We start from the raw sequence: 13,999 nt of genomic DNA on the forward strand, positions 1-13,999 counted from the left end.
ACAGAGTCGGGGCAGAGGGCTCTGAGGTGCGGGGGCTCAGCAGGCAAAGAAACTTGCCTTTTGTTGGTGACCAAGGACCCCGCCCTCTATATAAGACACTCTGTGCTCTGTGAGTGGGACGCTAGTTCACCCTATGTGATGCAACACTTTCTCTGTCACCTGGAGCATTCTGCCTCCTCCCACGAGTGGGGCGCCACCCCATGCATGTAGGTCCCCCTCTGTAGGTTCAGATGCTTCTGTCTATAGGCGGGACATGTCCTGCTGCCTCACCGCGCTGTGGCCGTTTGAACCCTTGGCACAGCCAGGCTGCGCAACTTGGAATTTGCACACATGACCCGTATGGAGCCCCAGTGAAGATGACCTCTGCCCCCTTGCTCCTCTAGACCCTGAGGTCTGCAGGGAAGATCTACATGATCTTCTTCATGCTGGTCATCTTCCTGGGCTCCTTCTACTTGGTGAACTTGATCCTGGCTGTGGTCGCCATGGCCTATGAGGAACAAAACCAAGCCACCATTGCAGAGACGGAGGAGAAGGAAAAGCGATTCCAGGAAGCCATGGAGCTGCTCAAGAAAGAGCAGGAGGTGAGTGAGCAGTGCAGCCAAGGAAGCTCCAGACCAAGCCTTCACCTGACCCTGGGTGCCTACAAGCGTGACACCTGCTGGGTCATACTGGTACCTGGGGGCATGATGCACGTTGGGGAAAGCTGGTACCAGTGTCTGGAGGTATGATGCACGTTGGGTACAGCTGGTGGCTAAAAGTGATGCATGCTGGGTAAAGCTGGTACCTGCTGGATAAAGCAAGTGTCTGGTGGGTAGAGATATTTCCTGTGAACGTGGTATCTGCTGAATAAAAATATGTTAGCTGCTGAGTAAAGACAGAGCCTGTTCATAAGGTGGGTATAAGCGGTGCCTGCTGAGTAAAGGTGGGCCTTGTGAGGATGATGCCTGCTGGGGGAAAGCTCTTCCCTATGACCATGGTATCTTCTGGGTGAAGTGGTGCCAGGTGGATAAAGGTGATGGCTCCTGGCTAAAAGTGGTCACTGTGAGCCCAATGCATGCTGGGTAAAAAAGAATCTTGTGTCCATAGACATAGTTTATCCTGGTCAAGGGATACCTTCTGTTGGGATAGGAAGATCCAAGGGCAAAGGCTCAGGCTCAGCAGATGAGGACTGGTGATGCTGCTGTGGCTGTCCCGAGTCCCACACATGGGTGCCGGCAGCCAACTGCAGAACAAACCTTTTAGAAGCCAGCCCAAGGACATCCACCAACTGCCCTACACCACCTCCTCCAGCACCCATTTTGGCCAGCCAAACCTTCTAGAAGATCCTCTGCCCTCTAGTTCTGTCACTTCTGCTCATCAGCACCCCCAGTCGCACCTGCCCAGCACTCTGCTCTTTCATGAGCTGCCCACTTTGGCCACTACTCTCCTCCTCCCTGGATCTGGATCTTTCTCAAAACATCCCGGGTCTGTCTGTGCACACCTCTCCATAGCGCCCTCCTTTTGGGGTGAGTGGGCAGGTGCACTTACTGTTGGGGAAAAGCAAGGTGCTGATAGTTGCCTGGCCTACCTTGGCCTGAGTCTGCACCCTGTCTCCATGACCACGACATCCCTTCTTCCACCATTTTCAGGCCCTCGCCATCAGGGGTGTGGACACCGTGTCCCGCAGCTCCTTGGAGATGTCCCCATTGGCCCCAGTAACCACCCACGAGAGAAGGAGCAAGAGAAGAAAACGAATGTCTTCAGGGACGGAGGAGTGTGGGGACGACAAGTTCCCCAAGTCCGACTCGGAGGATGGTCCCCGAGCAGTGGTAACCCCCAGCTGCGGCTCTGCCCCTTTCAGGATGGATCTGGCATCCAAAAGCCATCATGCTAAGCCTGGTGCTGTCAGAGCCCCCACGGTTGCTCCCCAAGGAAAATGTTCCTTGAGCCCCCTCCCAGTCCCTCCTGTTTCCCGTGGCCACTCTTAGAGTGGAGGAGCCCTGGGCAGAGGGATAGGGTACGTTTGGGTGTTAGCATATCCCCAACCTCAGCTAAGTCCCCAGCACTGGAGCTGGGGGGCACCCCCGTCGTGTGGATTGGTAGGAGCTCACAGACATGCCCAGATGAGCAAGGGACATGGCTGATTGCCAAGGTCCTGCTCGGGCCAGGCCTGTCTATACCATCAGAAGCCTTCTGTCTGCTTCTTTCCCATATGAGCTTCAACCTCAGAGCCCCAGGAGCACAGGCCTCAGGTGAGCAGAGATCCCAGAAAATGCAGGATTGCCTGTAATCCTGCACCCCTCCTCGGAGCACCCCTAGTTCAGCCCACTCAGTTCCTATGTGGCAGACAGAAGCCGTCAGTGCTCCGAGTTGAGCCGGGGCCGATACCACGAGTGACAGGCCGGGGGCGTGTGAAACGCTGTCCCAGTCATGTCCTCTCTCCATGCCTTCAGAATCGTTTCAGCATCACCCATGGCCTCAGCAGGACCTCCATGAAGCCGCGCTCCAGCCACGGGAGCATTTTCACCTTCCGCCGGCGGGACCTGGGCTCCGAGACAGATTTTGCCGATGATGAAAACAGCACCGCCGGGGACAGTGAGAGCCACCGCACATCATTGCTGGTGCCTTGGCCCCTGCGGCGGCCTAGCACCCAGGGGCAGCCCAGTCCCGGAACCTCAACTCCCGGCCTCGCAGTCAACGGCAAACGGAACAGCACTGTGGACTGTAATGGGGTGGTCTCCTTGCTGGGGGCGGGCGACCCCGAGGCCGCCTCCCCAGGGAGCCACCTCCTCCACCCTATGAAGCTGGAGCGCCCCCCGGACACGGTGAGCCCGCCCCACGACGCAGCACCAGACACATCCCATCTCCCAGGTTGCTCACCACAACCAGGTCTAAAACTACTTGCCAAGTATTTACTGAGCACCTACTGTGTGCTGGGCTTGGGGATAAATAAGCCTACCAAAAAAAATCTCTCCTTCCCAGACTTTCCAGACAGACACAAATCAAGAAAGAAAAAGAAGAAGAAAAAAATATACATATATGCATATCAGGGCTTCCCTGATGGTTCAGTGGTAAAAAATCTGCCTGCCAAAGCAGGAGACCTGGGTTTGATCCCTGGGTCGGGAAGATCCCTTGGAGGAGGAAATGGCAACCCACTCCAGTATTCTTGCCTGGACAATCCCATGGACAGAGGAGCCTGGTGGGCTACAGTCCGTGGGGTCATGAAAGAGTCAGACACTACTTAGTGACTAAACAACGAACGAACGAATATATGCATATAATGGTGATAAACAGGGATGAGAGTTAAACATTTAGACACTGCAGCGGCACAGGAGCGGTGCTCCGGAGGCCCTGTGTGTGCCCGGCGTGGGCCCGGGACGGCTGTGGATCCTGGACAATTTGGAGAAGGGCCAGAGCGGCAAGGGGACCTTTCCGAGGTTCTGGGCAACAAGAACCTCATCAAGTTTGAAGTATTTCAGCACTTTACAAACCGGTAAATGTCAGGCAATACCAGCCCAAACTCTAAGTATTATGGAAGAACAAAAGTAGGAAAGAAAGGGAAACCTCCTTACTGCAGGGTATTAAAACAACAACTTGAAGGAGGCAAGTGGAGGGGGTGTTATGGCAGACAGGTTAGCACTCAGATTCTAGAGACAAACTGGATTTGAATCTCGCCTCATCGCTTACCAGCTGGATGGCTGTGAGCAAGTTCTTTTCTTTCTCTGTGCCTCAGATCTCTTGTCTGTAAAATGGATTTAAAACAGCCACCTCAGGGGCTTCCCTGGTGGTCCAGTCGTTAAGACTGCAGGCTTCCATTGCAGGGGGAATGAGTTTGATTCCTGCCCGGGGACTAAGGTCCTCATGCTGCACAGTTTGGCCAAAAATAAATGAAATACCCACCTCAGGGTCGACGTCAGGATGAAGAGCTAATATGCATAAAGTACTCAGGACAGGCACACATAGTTGATGTGGTGATAACGACGTAGTAACGGACTGTCTTTGCATCATCTGGGGGACGCATGTTCTAGGCCCAAAGAACAGCAAGTGCCAAGGCCCTGAGGCAGAAGCATGCCTCCCATACGGGAGGACACGCCATGAGGGCAGGGTGCTGGAAACCAGGGAGTAAAGCGGAGAGGTGTTGGAGCAACTGTCAGAAAGGTGGCGGGGACAGAGGTGCCAGATAGTGAGAGGCTGGTCAGAGCTTTGATCACTCAGTCAGCCGATCCCATGACAGGCTGGTGACCGCCCAGCCAGTCATCGAGTGCCCTTGCTGACCGCTGCCCCCCAGCAAAGGCCTCGGAGCAGCCCACCCGGGAAAAGGGCAAACGTGCGGCTCAGACCCTGAGGCCGGCAGGAGGTGGAGAAGGGCAGACTTTCTGAGGAAGCGGAACCAGACAGGGAAACCTGAGCAGGAAGGTGGAGGCAGGCTGAAGAGAGAAACCATTGCTCCAGCTCAGATAGGTGCTGCAGCTGTGGGACTTTGCGCGGGTTAACAAATTTCCCTGTGCCTCTGTGTCCCCACCTGCTGGTGGTGGTGGTTTAGTCACTAAGTCATGTCCGACTCTTGCGACCCCATGGGTTATAGCCCGCCAGGCTCCTCTGTCCATGGGATTCTCCAGGCAATAATACTGGAGTGGGTTGCCATTTCCTTCTCCAGGGAATCTTACCAACCCGGGAATCAAATCGGGCTCTCCTGCATTTCAGGCAGATTCTTTACTGACTGAGCTACAAGGGAAGCCCCGTCACCTGTTAAGTAGAAATAAAATTAATATCCACATCAGCAGGTTGTGATGAGCCAGGCACGTACCATCTGATAAAGAAATAAAAATTTCGCCAGCACCTCAGATGCTCCCCCAGCATCCCTCTTCCCAGTTTCCTCCCACCTTCCCACCCAAAGTTAACCATTATCCCAACGTCTAACACCAGAATTTCATTTGGCCTGTTTTTTGTATGTTATATAAATGGAATCATAGAGCATAAAAAAAAAAAAAAAGTTGTGGCAAGGACTGAAAGAGTTAGAACCTGTCTGGGGCTTAGCCCAGCACTTGCCTCATGTTCCAGGAGTCATTATTATTAGCTATTGCTGTTATTAGACAGCGAGAAGGAGTGGCAGCTCCCGGAGCACCCCCGGAGCACCTGGGGCCCTCACACTGCTCTGGAGTGGGCAGTCAAGGAGACGGCCCTGCGAACACACTGGGGGAGACCGTAGCTTCTGGGTGGGGCTGCGGAGGCCCCCGGCCGTCACCTGGAGGGTGGGGCGTCCGACTTCCCAGGAACACAGATTTCCAGGGCCGCAGGTCCAGCCCTGGAGCCTCAGCCTTGTGGAATCAGGTCAGCAGCTGGAGCGCTAATAGAATTTCCTAATCTCATTAGCGAGAAAATCATCTCATTGTACTGCACATGTCGGGAGGAATCCAAGTTCAAACACTTCATTACCAGGAACTCTGACTTCACCCATTCTCACTTCTGTGGGGCCCATTTGTAACCTTAAAGGGATTAGCAGGCCAAGGGGGTTATTTGAAAAGTTAAAGAGATTAGCAGGCTGTAGTCCCCTGAGGAGGTCTTCCCTGTGTCTGCGGGGCCCCTGGTGACACTTCTGCCCAGTTCTAGTCTGAAAAAAAAGGCACACTGTCAGGCATATAGTGGGTGCTTCATCAACAGGGAGAGAGCTGACCCGACCGACAGCTGGCTTTAGTTGGGAGCAGAGGGTGAAGGTTTGCTTTGCTTGATATCTGAATATGTGCCTGGCCCCAAAGGCAGAGGGGGTGTTAGAGGCACCTTGAACAGATTCTTCTCTCTCCTGCCTCCTGCACCCCCACAGTCATCTTAAGTACAGAGCTAGAATTTAACCCAGGCCCCTGGCTGCCACATGTTTATCCGTCCATCCAACAGCTACCCAGGACCAGCCCTCTGTGTTGAGGGCCAGCCAGTGTTTAAGGCACCAAGGACATGAACAGAACAGACAAGAGCTCTGACCTCATGGAGTTGGCATCATAGTCAAGAAGACAGTAAACTGATCAATATTTCTAGGGACCAATAAGGGTCATGTGATAGAAAGTTGCTAGGGGGAGGGCTAGGAATGGGGAGCTATTGGTTAGAATACACAAGGAAGTCCTCCCTGTGAAGGTAACATTAAAATTGACCAGTAGAAGATTTTAGGGAGCCAGCCACACATATGTCGAAGAATAGTGTTTTAGGCAGAGGGAACGGAAGGTGTAAAGGCATTGAAGGAAATAAGCTTAACACGTTTAAGGGATGACAGGGCTGGGCAGGGCTGGGTGTGGTGGAAACAGAAAGGAATATAAAATGAGTTGGAGCAGTTAGGGTCTAGACTGTGCAGGGCCTTGTAAGCTAGAGAGAAGTTTGATTTGCTATGACTAAGATGGGGGAGAGTTGTTATTCAAAGGATTCTCATGAACTGATTTACTTTTTAAGGGTATCTTTTTCAGCTGTGTAGAGAATAGAGAGACAAGAGGCCAGTTAGGAGGCTGTTGTAGTATTTTGGGGAAAGAGATGATGATAGCATGCACTAGAACAGTACATTAGTCATTTCCATAATACTGCTGCGTAACAAACTGCCCCCAAAGTCAATGGCTAACAACAAGTGAGAAATCACACTCACTTCTCTGCAGGTTGACCATGGTTTGCCTGGTCTAGGTTGATCTTCAGAGAAGGCAATGGCACCCCACTCCAGTACTCTTGCCTGGAAAATCCCATGGAAGGAGAACCCTGGTAGGCTGCAGTCCATGGGGTTGCTAAGAGTCGGACACAACTGAGCGACTTCACTTTCACTTTTCACTTTCATGCCTTGGAGAAGGAAATGGCAACCCACTCCAGTGTTCTTGCCTGGAGAATCCCGGGGACAGGGGAGCCTGGTGGGCTGCCGTCTGTGGGGTCGCACAGAGTCGGACACGGCTGAAGCAACTTAGCAGCAGCAGCAGCAGGTTGATCTTGGCCAGGCAGCTGTGCCTCAGACTGCACATGGCCTGGCTCCATAGTATAGGTTAGGCTCAGGGATGCTCCCCTTGTGTTTGTCCTGAGCTGAAAGGGTGGCAGCTACTTGGGGAAGCTCTTTTCCTGGCGGATTACTGGCACACAAGAGCAAGGTGAATGGCACAAGGACAGTTAAAGCTTCTGTTCACAGCACGTCCACTGACATTCCCTTGGCCAAAAACAAGTGTGTCACCAACAGGACAGGGGATTTTGCTTCAGTCACAGTGGGAGAGGAAAGAGGAAAATTTGCTGAATCACAGATGGTAGAGAAGTTGGGAAAATTTAAGACATGTTTGTGAGAAGCTGACCTGATTTGTGGGTGCACTGGACCCAGGGTACTACTGTTCCACCAGCTATGTCAACCCTCTCAGGCGCCTCTGCCTGAAAACTTCCATGACTGGGCGCTTACTACCTCCCTAGGCAACACTTTAGGGCAATTCCACGGATCACAAAAGCTGACCTTAACTTGAGCCCAGATCGGTTTATTACCCCACCCCAGGCCCTGACCCTCCCACCCTGTGTTGCCTAGGCCCATCTTCCCTCTGACTCACAGAGATAATAGTGCCTCACTCTTGCAGCTGAAGAGCCCAGTGCCTTCATCAGCCCCACCCTGGGCTCACAGACTGTGGCCATGTGTGGCCATGCCGACATTAAGCCTCTGTGGGCCCCACTTGGTTCTGTGGGAGGCTCTGAGTAAGCCCAGGGAATGTATGTTTTGCCCCTTTTTTAATCAGGACACACACCATCTCCATTCATAGGCCTGGTTCTTTTACTTACAAAATTGGTGCAAGCTTGTTGAAAACAAATCTAACAGTGCAGAACTCAAAGTCCCTGCCCTCCCCACCCAGTCCCACTCCCTGGATATAGCCACTTTAACAATTTAGTGTGTTATCTTCCAGATCTTTTTCCTGTTTTCTCATCAAACTGTCCTGGAAGTGCTCCCATGGGAACACACGTGCAGCAGCCTTGCTCTCCTTACTGTCTGTGTCAGAGTCCAGAGTTGGGTTGTATCCGTAACTGATTTTAATATTCTTCCTATTGATCAGTTGTTTTGTTTTTATGGTGTTAGGGACGATGCTGCGGTGAGTGGCGTTGCATGCATATTTTTGGTTGCACGTGTATAATTATTTATGAAGTTCGGTTATTAGGCAAGGAACTCAGAGCCAATTGAAAATTTTCTTAGTAGATATAGCTAAGTTACCTCCACAAAAGCTCTGACCAGCTATGTCAAAGCATCGTGCTTTACGTACGCTTCCATGAACGTCACCTTAGAGCATGATACATATTTTTTTTTCAGCTTCTGTGTGCTCATGACTCTAGGGAGCTTGGGATCATTTAAGACTCCCAGATCATTTGCGTATGTACTAATGTATGACAGCATCTGGTTAAAGAACTCAGTACATGTCATTTCCCACCCAGGAATCACCACTAATGAGAGATGGTGCAGGGAAAGAAAACGAAGGAGATAATGATTGGCGAGAGGGGAAGTGTTATCTGGGAGGGAGCTGGGAGCAGAGAAGCCCAGTGCCCCGTGTCACATCAAGACCCCTATGGTGGCCCCCTGGGACCTCCCCAGCCTGAGTCTGGGGCAACTGCCCCAGGTCCAGGTGGACCCCCATCCATCCCCAGGCTGACGCAGATCTCCCGATTACACCCAGACCACACCATCGGAGGAGCCAGGCAGGCCCCAGACGCTGACGCCCCAGGCTCCATGTGTGGACGGCTTCGAGGAGCCAGGAGAGCGGCAGCGAGCCCTCAGCGCAGTGAGCGTCCTCACCAGTGCCCTGGAAGGTCAGCACCCCAGCGTCATTCAAACACCCCCCACCCCCGCCCCCCGCTTCTGGTCTGAGCCATTGTCTGGACCGGAGCCAGGCTCGCCTAGCTGCTGAGCCTGCCTTGGACGTTCCCACAGCTGTCCCAGACTTTTCAGTCTCTGTCGCCTGTCTGGAGTGTCTTTCCATCTGTGCCAGCTTGTTTTGTCCTGGGCATCCTCAGGAGTCATGCCTGTGTTTCTTCCAAATGTCCTTGCAGCCACCGTGCCCCATCCTAGGTGATCACTGGTCTCATCCTGTCCTCTGCCGAGTATCCCCAGGTCTGCTGGGGCCGTCCCACCCTGAGCAGGCCTGTTCTAGCCTATTCCCCATCATTCCCCGTCTAGCCCAGGCTAGTCCAAGCATCCCACATCTGCCTCAGCTAGTCCCACTTTAGGCAACCCCACATCTCATTCATCCTGAGCTTGGTACCAGCAGGTACCAGCCTGTCCCAGGCACCACCCCCACCCCCACATCTCTCCTGACATGTCCCAGATATCCACATCTGTTCCTACCTCTTGGGTCCTGAGTGTCCTTATATCTGCACTTGCCCATCTCAGATGTTGTCTCTGCCTGTCCTCCCCCGAGGGGCCCCACATCTGTGTGGCAGTGTTGCCTCCAGAGATCCCACACCTGTCCTAATCTGTCTTGTCCCCATTTTCCCCATACCCATGCTGGCCTTCTCTCCCTGTGGCCCTCTTTCCCCACATTCCAAGAGTAAGAAGTCAGGACGCAGGCCCCTCTTCCCCCTAGCCTTCCCTGGCCCGCTTTCCGTCCCCCTGCCATGTAGCAGCCCTGTCGTCTGCTGGGTGCGTCATACAGCTCTTCTGGAAAGTTACGTGACGCAGTCAACAGAGACAGGCCAGCCCACTGGCTCCCCCGCCCCCGCCCCCAGAGCTGGAGGAGTCTCAGCGCAGGTGTCCACCGTGCTGGATCCGCCTCGCCCAGCGCTACCTGATCTGGGAGTGCAGCCCGCTGTGGATGTCCATTAAGCAGACAGTGAAGTTCATGGTCATGGACCCATTTGCTGACCTCACCATCACCATGTGCATCGTGCTTAACACGCTCTTCATGGCGCTGGAGCACTACAACATGACAGCCGAGTTTGAGGAGATGCTGCAGGTCGGAAACCTGGTAAGCACTGCTGGCAGCTAACTCTCAAAGGGGCACCGTGGTGTGAAGGGCTCTTGGCCAGCTGGCACAGCCTTCGTGGGTGGGAGAGGAGGGGCTCAGCACAAAAGGGTCATCTGAAGATAGGCCTCTTTATGGAAGACGTTCTGGTAGGAGCCTCAGGATCAGCTTTCAAGGATGGGCGATGCAGTTGGAAGAGAGAGGTTAGGGATAAAGATGCCCAAAGGCTAGAAAACAAAAGTGAGTTGAGGGGAGCCTGAAATGTGTGGGGACGTGGGGCGTGGCAGTAATGGAGGAGGAGAATATGCCAAACAGAGGCAGTTCTCTTAGGGAAAGGATGGATGGATGTTAGGATGGAGAGAAAGGAGGAAGGGACGGATACAGAGATGGACGGATGGATGACTGGGTGAATGGAGTGAGTGACTAAATCAGGCAGAGACAGATTTGAATTCTGACTCAGTCTTACTATATGACCTCAAGCAAATCACTTAGTCTCAGTAATTGGTACAGTAGGTATTTGTTGAATGTAATAAATGTAAAATTAGAATGACAGTATCAAACTCAGGAAACTAATGAGGATTGAATAAGATAATGTGTGTAATGTGCCTGGCTCAGAGTTTGATAAACAATAAGCACTCAAAATAAATGATAGCTGTGGTTATTATTTTTGTTGTTGTTATTGAAGAGACTATCCCTGGATGTCAGAACGTGTCAGTTCTTATTAAGATTTTTTTTTTCTTGACACCAAATCAAGTCCTAGCTCTTCACCCTAAACATGGAAAACTGAGGCCAGAGAGGTGAGATGCTGGTGGCAGGGCTGGGCGTGTGGCTCTTGTCTCCTGACCCTAGGGGACAGGGTCCTGCTGGCTCTGTCCAGGTAAACGCAGGGTTCGCCCTTCTGCAGCAGATCCCAGGGCAGGGCTGCAGAGAGCCCACTGGCTTCTGGAAGGAGCTCCTGAGGTCGTTGCTGAGGTTGAGTGGGCAGAGGGCTCATTCAGTCTGAGCTCTCTCCTCTTGCAGACCCAGCCCATTCTGTCTCAGTCCCAGCTCCACAGTGGCCCCCACGGGCGGGCAGGTCCCCTACGCTGTGGAGTGTGAGGATCATTTTCCCTTATTACTTTCCATGTCCAGAGCTCTAGACAATTCTCTACAGGGTCTGTTCACATTTTTTCACAAATGTGAGTCTGTTTTGCTGTGGTTCTACTTTTCTTTTCTTCTTCTGTGTACAAACAGAAGGAAAAGCTAGCTCTCAGTTGGTAGGAGTCTCGCTCCACGATTGTGCCTGCCTTGTATTGGGTGGTCTCCAAGTGGTGGTGATGTAGGGTTTCAGCTGAATGCAGTTTTAATGGAATGTGACCACTGGGTTGGACCGAGCCGTAAGTCAAGGTGATGAAGAGCACAGGTGGCTTCCCTGGGCCACTAAGTTGTGACTGAACTGTGACTGTGTTAAACTTGTGGTTAGATTATTAGTAATAGGTCATGTCGTCGGATTACAGCTATTCTTTCCTGTTTGGATAGCTTTATCATTAGTATGTAAGATTTTAATTGTCTTGCAGTTAATATATTCTAGATGGTTTAAATATTCAATGTAAAGAAACAAAACCACAAAAATAAGCATGGGTAAATAATTTTGGTGTGAAAAAAGCCTTTCTAAGCATGTCGCTAAAGACAAATTCCATAAAGGGGAGAAGATTGATAGATTTAACTAGCCCATTATATAAACAGAGGTAAAAGGCAAATGAACCATCTGTTTTTAGCAATACGTGGACAAGAAAACCTGAGATGTCTCCAGCTACAAAACAATTAAAAATATAGCAAATATTCTTTGACACGCATAGCAAAGTTCATGAGAAGGAAACAAAAATCTCCAAGTGACAAAAACAAAGAGGAACTTAAAAACCGTAGCAGTAAACATGGGAAATCATTCTGTAGTTGCTTTAGGGGGTGGGACAGGTGCTGATCGAGTAATTTTCAGGGCTTGGATTTCAGTGATCATGCAGAGACAAGACTTGTGTTTGGAACAGTGCAAGTAGGGTTTGGAACCGAGGAGCCCATAAGAATATGACCCTACATTCAATACAGTGGTGAACTAAAGCAAATCCACACGCCGGCCCTGGAAAATGAGAAAGAAGGAAGGTTGTCAGTCTCAGTCAGGGCTGGAGAGAGGGGCTGAAAAATAGTAACCCTTGGAAGCTTGTGACTATGAATTTGGCTTTATACAGATATGGAGTTCGAATTTATACCTGACTGTTCCTGGAACCTGTTTAAAAAATTAACACACAAAGAGATTCTAATAAGCATAGTTAACACTTGTTGAACACCTAATTTTTTATAACAACCAGTAAGGGAAATGCTATTATTATTACCTCTGTTTTACTGATGGGGCTTCCCAAGTGGCTCAGTGGTAAAGAACCCGCCTGCCAATGCAGGAGACACGAGTTCAATCCCTGGGTCGGGAAGATCCCCTGGAGAAGAAAATGGCAACCACTCCAGTATTCTTGCCTGGAAAATCCCATGGACAGAGAGGCCTGGCAGGATACAATCCATGGGGTCGCAAAAGAATCAGACACGACTCAGTGATTAAACGAAAACAACATTTTACTGATAAGGTAACAGAGGCAGAGTGGTCACACAACCAGGAAGTGAAAGACCCAAGATTAAAGTCCAAGCCTTTTGTTTCTAGGGCCCGTGCTCTTCGCTAGTAGCTTACACAGCTGTGCCGCAGCTCAAGCTTTGTTTCCGTCTCCCTGCTTCCAGTCCAAGCTATACTGGCGTCCTTATCAGTGTAGTAAGAGAAGAAAAAGAAGAAAGAAGGAAGGAAAACAGATCCAATGTGATTTTCTAGATTATGTTGTTGTCTAGAGAAATAATCCAAGAAAATCTACAGAAAGAATATTAGAACTAGTAAGAGAGTTCAGCAATGCTGGTAGGTACAGGCTCAATATATTAAAATTAATTCTGCTCCAAGCCACCATGAGTGATCATTTGGAGAGAGGAATTTATAAGTTAACACAAGAGCAATAAAAACTGAGGAATATAGGAATAAACATACCAGAAGATTATAAATTTGATATGAAAAATTGTAAAACCATTGAAAAACAGTTGTGCAGCAATATGCCATTTTCATGGATGAAAGTCTGAATATTGTAGAAATATCCGTTCTGATCAAATTACACCTAAATGCTTGGTGTAATTCTGATAAAAATCCTAACATACTTTTTACCCATGAGATTTGACAAAGCAATCCTATAATTCATATGGAAAAGTAAAGTCTGTCAAGACAAATTAAGGAATTAGGGGAGGAGCTTACCCTGCGTGTGTGCATGCTAAGTTGCTTCAGTCGTGTCCGACTTTTCTGCAACCCTATGGACTGTAGCCTGCTAGGCTCCTCTGTCCATGGGGATTCTCCAGGCAAGAATACTGGAGTGGGTTGCTGTGCCCTCCTCCAGGGGATCTTCCCGACCCAGGTATCGAACCCGCGTCTCCCACATTGCAGGCGGATTCTTTATCACTGGGCTCCTGGGGAAGCCAGAGCTTACTCTCCCATGTATAAAATATGTTGTGGTATTTTCATGTGGTGAAACACTATGCCCAACTAGAAGGAATGCATATATATCTTTCAATATGGATAAATCTCATAAACGTGATGTGAAGAATAAAAGAACTGGCAAAAAAGGAACACATATGGCCTGGCCCCTTTATATAAACCTTAAAACCAGGCAAAAATACTAGATGTCAAAACTGTGGAAACGTGCATGATAGTGATTACCTTGCAGTCAATGTAGTCCTGTGGAGTGGGTTGCCATTTCCTTCTCCAGGGGATCTTCCCGACCCAGGGATTGAACCCAGGTCTCCTGCATTGTAGGCAGATGCTTTACCTCTGAGCCACCAGGGAAGCCCAAATAGGTACCTGCAAGACTCAGTTAGGTATTTGGCTCTGTTCCTCTAGAAGTGAAGTGAAGTCACTCAGTCGTGTCTGACTCTTTGTGACCCCATGGACTGTAGCCTTCCCGGCTCCTTAGCCTTACCATCTGAACCACCGGGGAAGCCCTTCCCTTGACTAAGGATACAGCAAAGAGAGCTTC

The 13,999-nt window shown here is 50.5% G+C and overlaps 1 protein-coding gene across 1 annotated transcript in view; it reads left to right on the forward strand.

Annotated features, from left to right (window-relative positions):
* Positions 1 to 13,999, forward strand: part of SCN5A (sodium voltage-gated channel alpha subunit 5) — an 85,820-nt gene that overhangs the window by 26,178 nt on the left and 45,643 nt on the right. The window contains exons 9-13 of the mRNA XM_052649864.1: positions 384 to 581; positions 1,629 to 1,808; positions 2,433 to 2,804; positions 8,631 to 8,763; positions 9,679 to 9,917. Of these exons, the coding sequence (XP_052505824.1) occupies positions 384 to 581; positions 1,629 to 1,808; positions 2,433 to 2,804; positions 8,631 to 8,763; positions 9,679 to 9,917 (1,122 nt within the window). The remainder of the gene's footprint in view (positions 1 to 383; positions 582 to 1,628; positions 1,809 to 2,432; positions 2,805 to 8,630; positions 8,764 to 9,678; positions 9,918 to 13,999) is intronic.

The sequence above is a fragment of the Budorcas taxicolor genome, chromosome 1 (genome assembly GCF_023091745.1).
Source record: "Budorcas taxicolor isolate Tak-1 chromosome 1, Takin1.1, whole genome shotgun sequence".
Taxonomy (NCBI): Eukaryota; Metazoa; Chordata; class Mammalia; order Artiodactyla; family Bovidae; genus Budorcas; species Budorcas taxicolor.